Consider the following 6893-nt stretch of genomic DNA (forward strand, 5'->3'; position numbering starts at 1 on the left):
ACATGTATGCCTAGAATTTTCAAATGTCAAAAGATGGTCTTGGAAATATAAAATTAGATATATAGTTGCCTGTGAGCTGCCATCTGTACTGACCACTGAACTCAGATTCTCTGAAAGAGAAGCCAGTGCTTTTAAATACTGACCCATCTCTCTTCAAGTTATTCATTGGTTACAAAGCACAAAAAATGATGCTGACAAAGGCAATGTGTACACTTCATGCTGGATTTTGGTAGTTTGCAAACCTTACATTCCTGGCCAAGATCACTGTTTCAGGTACCAGTTAGCACTGAAGTATATCATTAGGTCCACAATCATAATATTGTGATCCACACTCTATAAACTTTTCATTGTTTTCTTTTGAAAATTAATGTCTGTTGTGAGAGTATGATTGGTTTTGTTTGGGATATAGTTTTATTTACTTTAATATCATAAGTATATATGAAACATTAGGAAATTGGGCCATATTTCTATTTATATACTTCTCTTGGACTGGTTACTGCAAAGTTATATTTTCTGCTGTACATTAAAATTTTGAATGTTTATTGGGAAATACTATTTCATCCTACAAAAAACAGGTTCACAAACATGGAAAACACAACTACAAAAATTATACCACATCAGTAATTTTGAAAATGTAAACTATAAAATGCATATAAAATATTCGGAGCTGTACAGATGGACTCAAACGATTTTTTAGGTCTTTCTGGATCACAGTAGGCTATCTGTTAACTTTGTGCACTTAAAAGTCGTCTCTTTCATCATTAACGAAGCATGGATGTATAAACAGTTAACTTACATAAGCTTATCTTATTGTTCCTCCTTGGCTTATCTAATCCTAGAGCACCAGCTTCTGCTTAGATGTGAATAGTGACTATGTGGTACACATTTCGTTCAAAACTAGGAATGATATATTATTCATTCTGAGATTATAATGAAGTTTTTTGAATCCCTGTAAATAATCAAGAAAGTTTTCTACACATGCTTAATCATGAAAATAGAATGTAGGATGTAATATATCATATAATATGGAGAATGGAAGCCAGTGACATTGTAATAAGTGTGATCTTCTTATCACAGACTGCAGTTGGGATCCTGGGCAACTTCTTTTTACTCTACCATTATCTGATGCTTTACTTTGAGGGGTGCAAGTTAAAGTTCACAGGCTGGATTCTGCAGCACTTGATTGTAGCCAACTTCTTAACTCTCCTGTGTAAAGGAGTTCCCCACACAGTGTCAGCTTTTGGTTTGAAAGACTTCCTCAATGACATTGGATGCAAGCTAAGCGTCTATCTTTACAGAGTTGGGAGGGGTGTGTCCATCAGCAGCACCTGCTTTCTGAGTGTCTTCCAGGCCATCACCATCAGTCCAAAGGCTTCCAAGTGGGCACAGATTAAAATTAAGTCTCCCATTTACATTACTTCTTGTGTGTACATGAGCTGGGTCCTGTCATTCATAGTAAACATTGCTGTTCCCATTGACATGACAGCAAGACCAAACAATAGGAACATTACACGCCTAAGGGTGTATGTATACTGTTATACTGTTCATCATGACAAGGCCACTGACATTCTCAATGCAATATTTCTCCCTGTTCCTGATGCATTGTTCATGTTGCTGATGCTTTGTTCCAGCTGCTACATGGTTTGCATTCTCTACAGACATAAGCAGAGAATGAAGCACATTCACAGAAGCAACTTTTCCTATGGGTCCTCCCCTGAGTTCAGAGCCACAAAGACAATTCTGCTCTTAGTGAGCACCTTTGTCTTCTTTTACACAATTTCTTGCCTCTTACAAATTAACTTGTCTCTTGCACATAATCCAAACTCATTATGTGTGAACATGGCTTTTGTAGTAGATGCAAGTTTTCCAGCTGTGTGTCCCTTTTTGGTGATCCGCCATTAATTTTGTGAATTTTCACTCTGTTCTGCCTATACAGGAAACAGTATATCCTAACAGTAACATCAAGATTGTATGGTTTTACATAATCTATGTATTTCATTAAAGTACATATACATATTCAATCAAGTCACAAAAGCAAGGGGTGGGCATTCATGAAATGACCCTCAAAAATACAAATAGTGAATATAATATAAAGTTTATTTTGCATATCCTATAGTTTGTCACATAAACAATATTAATCAACTTTTATAGATAATATCATGCCTTGTGAAACAATGTTTTGGTTTACAATATATTTTGTTGATGCTTATCTTCCCTTTTCTACAGCAACAGGATAACATTTATTGGACAAGTTTTTTCTAAGTTACTTCTATTGCCAGAAAAATTTACAAATGAACATAGTCGAATAGTTCATTTACCCATATGCTCTGAACTGAAAAATTAAGACATGATAGCATTTGCCTATTAAAAAATATCTGCATGTAAGTATAGTAATAAAGACACGAGGGAAGGTTTTAGCAAGCAATGGACACTAAGGTTGAGGTCTGCGAATTCTTGTTTTGTTTTTGTTTTTTTTTTTTAGAGCCAATACTATTCCATATTTATTGAAGTATAATTGAAACTGAAATGTCATTTTTATATCATAACTTGTGATAATTTCCTATACATATTTAAATACTTATATATTTTGCACATATATATATATTATATATGTTCATATATTCAATGAAAATTTGATTACTATAATCAAATTATGTGACATTTTGTGTCAATAATACAAAGTAAGGTGGAAAAAGAGAACTTCAATTAAGAAAATACCACCAAGAATTTGCCCTATTCTCAGACTGTTGTGCATTTTCTAGATTAATGTGTGGTGTGAGAGGTTCCTGCTCTCAGTGAATGATGTAATCCCTTGAGAGTTGGTATTCATGGATATAAGAAAGCAAGTTGTGCAAGACAGGGGAAGGAAACCTGTAATCATCTTTCCTCCATGACTTCTGCTTCAGTTCTTGACTCTAGTTACTTGCCTCTAGTGCTTGCCCTTCCTTCTATCAGGAATAAACTATTGCTTGGAAGTGTAAGATAAACACGAATGCTTTCCTCCAAAAATTGTTTTTTGTCATGGTGTTTTATCATAGCTATAAAAAGTCTGAAACCCATAACACTAAAACCAATTATTTGAGATACAAGCTTCTAAGATGTGTACTTTTTTCAATATTATTTAAATATTTTTTACAGTCCAGATATTATCCTTGACACAGTTCACCCTCTGAAGGTTCAACATCCCATGCATCCTACCCCCATCTCCATGAAGCTGTCTTGACCCCACAATCCCCCACCCATGCAGACCACACCACTCCTGGGGCCTTTAATTTCTAGAAGGTTGGGTGGATATTCTCTGACTGGGTTCAGACTCAGCAGTCCTTTCCTGTGTGTTGAGAGCCTCATATCAGTTGGTGTATGCTGCCTAGTTGGTGGACCACTGTCTGAGAGATCTCAAGAATCTATATTATTTAAGACTCTTAGTCCTCCTAGAGGGACACCCTCCTTCTAAGCTTCTTCCAGCTTTTCCCTAATTCAACCATAGTGGTCACCACTATCTGTCCATTAGGTGAGTGTAAGTATCTGAATCTGACTCTTTCAGCTGTTTTTTGGGTCTTTCATAGGGTAGTCATGATATGCAAATTTTTGTGAGCACACCATAGCATCAATAATAGTGTTAGGCCTTGGGGCGTTTCCTTGAGCTGGATGCAAATTTGGGCCTGTCATTGCATCTCCTTCTCATCAGGCTCTTATCCATATTTGTCCTTTCAGTTCTTTCAGACAGGAACAATTTTTGGGTCAAAGTTTACTGTGGGATGACAACCCCATCGCTCTTCTTGTTGCCATGTCTTTCTACTGTCTGTTGGCTCTACAAGTTCCTTCTCATGGTGTAGGATATTTCATCTAAGGTCCCTCCTGTTGAGCCCTAAGAGTCTTTCCCCTCCCACGTCCCTGGTACATTTTGAAGGGTCTATCCACGTCCAACTTTCAAAGGTTCCCTCTTTCCATTCTTTTTGCTGGGTCTCAGGGCTTCAGTCATGTTCCTCCCACCCAATACCTGATAGTTTTTCCCTCTTCCCCTCCATGCCTTCATTTCCACCAAGGCTATTCCTCCATCACTCCTCTTGGGATTGCTGCTTCTCCCTCTCAAGTGGAACTGAGGTGTCCTCACTTGGACCCTTCAACTTTTTAACCATTTTTAGTGCCGTGGATTGTATCCAGAGCCTTCTGTATATTTATGACTAATATCCACATATTAGTGAGTATATATCATTCATAACATTTAGGGACCAAGTTATCTCACTCAGGATGATAATTTGTAGTTCCATTCATTTACCTGCAAAACTCAGGACATACTCAATCTTAATAGCTGAGTAGTATTCCGTTGTATAAATGAACCACATATTCTGTGTACATACTTCTATTGTAGGACATCTGGATTGTTTCTAGCTCTTGGCTATCACAAACAAGATCTCCCTTAACATTGTTCACATGCAAGAAACAATAAGTATAGTCAGTACTGTTACATTATAGCCTCAGAGTTTACACTTATTTGTGAGTATAAGTGTCAGAGAACCTAAAGCACATTGGTTTAGGTAGACTGGCTAGTCAGACAGGCTCAGAGATCCTATTCTCTCTGTAACTACAGGTGGATGAAGATTCAGTTGGTGTTTACAGGTTTGGAGGTAAAAATCTCAGTTACATGAATTCTCCAGTAAACATTTTTAATACTTGAGACAACTCTCCTGACAGAAAATTGATATATATTATAACTGAAGAATTGTACATTGTTGTGGCTATTGTGAAGGGTGTCATTACCCTAATTTATTTCCCAGCCTGTTTATCCTTTGAGTATAGGGAGGCTACTGATTTGCCTGAGTTAATTTTATAACCAGCCACCTTGCTGAAGTTGTTTATCAGCTGTAGGATTTCTCTGGTGGGGTTTTTTGGGTCACTTAAATATACTATCATATCATCTGTAAATAGTGATAGTTTGACTACTTCCTTTCCAATTTGTATCCCTTTGACCTTCTTATGTTGTCTAATTGCTCTAGCTAGAACTTCAAGTACCATATTGAATAAATATGGACAGAGAGGTAAGCCTTGTCTAGTCCCTAATTTATTGGGATTGCTTCAAGTTTCTCTCCATTTAGTTTGATGTTGGCTACTGGTTTGCTGTATATTGCTTTTATTATGTTTAGGTATGGGCCTTGAATTCCTGTTCTTTCTAAAACCTTTAACATGAGCAGATGATGAATTTTATCAAATGCTTTTTCAGCTTCTAATGAAATGACCATGTGTTTTTTTTCTTTGAGTTTGTTTATGTAGTGAATTACATTGATGGATTTCTGTATGTTGAACCATCCCTGCATCACTGGGATGAAGCCTACTTGATCTTGGTGAATGATTGTTTTGATGTGCTCTTCGATTCAGTTGGCAAGAATTTTATTAACCAAACAAGTGAAAGATCTGTATGACAGGAACTTCAAGTCTTTGAAGAAAGAAATTGAAGAAGACCTCAGAAGATGGAAAAATCTTCCTTGCTCTTGGATTGGCAGGATTAATATAGTAAAAATGGCCATCTTGCCAAAAGCAGTTTACAGATTCAGTGCAATCCCTATCAAAATCCCAACCCAATTCTTCATAGACCTAGAGCAATTCTCAAATTTATCTGGAGTAACAAAAAACCCAGGATACCTAAAACTGTTCTCAACAGTAAAAGGACTTCTGGGGGAATCAGTATTCCCATCCTCAAGCAGTACTACAGAGTAATTGTGTTAAAAAAAACTGCATGGTATTGGTACAATGACAGGCAAGTAGATCAATGGAATAGAATTGAAGATCTGGAAATTATGCTCACTTGATCTTTGATAAAGGAGTGGAAAACATCCAGTGGAAAAAAAATAGCCTCTTCAACAAATGGTGATGGTTCAACTGGAGGTCAGCATGGAAAAGAATGCAAATTGATCCATTCATATCTCCTTGTACTAGGCTCAAGTCCAAGTAGATAAAAAACCTCAACATAAGACCAGACACACTGAAACTAATAGAAAAGAAACTGGGGAAGACCCTTGAGGACATGGGCATAGGGGAAATTTTCCTCAACAGAACGCCAATAGCTTATGCTTAAGATCAAGAATTGACAAATGGGACCTCTTAAAACTGCAAAGTTTCTGTAAGGCAAAGGACATTGTCAGAAGGACTAAACAGAAACCAACAAATTGGGAAAAAGTCTTTACCAACACTACATCAGCCAGAGAGCTTAGATCCAAGATATACAAAGAACTCAAAGAACTCCAGAGAGCCAAATATCCCCCTTAAAAATGGGGTACAGAGCTAAATAAAGAATTTTCACCTGAGGAATATTGAATGGCTGAGAAGCACCTAGAGAAATGTTCAACATCCTTAGTCGTCAGGGAAATGCAAATCAAAAAGACACTGAGATTTCACCACACACCAGTCAGAATGGCTAGGATTAAAAAGTCAAGAGAAAACAAGTGCTGGTGAGGATGTGGAACACTCCTCCACTGCTGGTGGGGTTGCAAGCTGCTACTACCACTCTGGAAATCAGTCTGCCAGTTCCTCAGAAAACTGGGAATCATACTTCCAGAGGACCCCACTATACCACTCCTGGGTATATACCCAGAGGATTCCTCAGCATGTAATAAGGATGCATGTTCCACTATGTTCATAGCAGCCCTATTTATAATAGCCAGAAGCTGGAAAGAACCCAGCTGTCCCTCAGTTTGGGAATGGACACAGAAAATGTGGTATATATACACAATGGAGTACTATTCAGCCATTAGAAACAATGAATTCATGAAATTCTTAGACAAATGGATGGAACTGGAGCACATCATCCAAAGTGAGGTAACCCAGACTCAAAAGAACACTCATGCTATGCACTCACTGATAAATGGATATTAGCCTAGAAGCTTGGAATACCCAAG

The 6893-nt window shown here is 37.4% G+C and overlaps 1 protein-coding gene across 1 annotated transcript; it reads left to right on the forward strand.

The window, feature by feature from the left end:
• Positions 1–1032: 1032 nt before the first annotated feature.
• LOC127673784 (vomeronasal type-1 receptor 4-like) lies at positions 1033–1902 on the forward strand. Its single transcript, XM_052169540.1, has one exon. The coding sequence runs from the start codon at positions 1033–1035 to the stop codon at positions 1900–1902; it is 870 nt and encodes a 289-aa protein (XP_052025500.1).
• The last annotated feature ends 4991 nt before the right edge of the window (positions 1903–6893 follow it).

Source organism: Apodemus sylvaticus, chromosome 23 (genome assembly GCF_947179515.1).
Source record: "Apodemus sylvaticus chromosome 23, mApoSyl1.1, whole genome shotgun sequence".
Classification (NCBI taxonomy): Eukaryota; Metazoa; Chordata; class Mammalia; order Rodentia; family Muridae; genus Apodemus; species Apodemus sylvaticus.

Coding starts and splice junctions, on each gene's coding strand:
- LOC127673784 (XM_052169540.1), top strand. CDS start 1,033: ATGGAAGCCAGTGACATTGTAATAAGTGTGATCTTCTTATCACAGACT.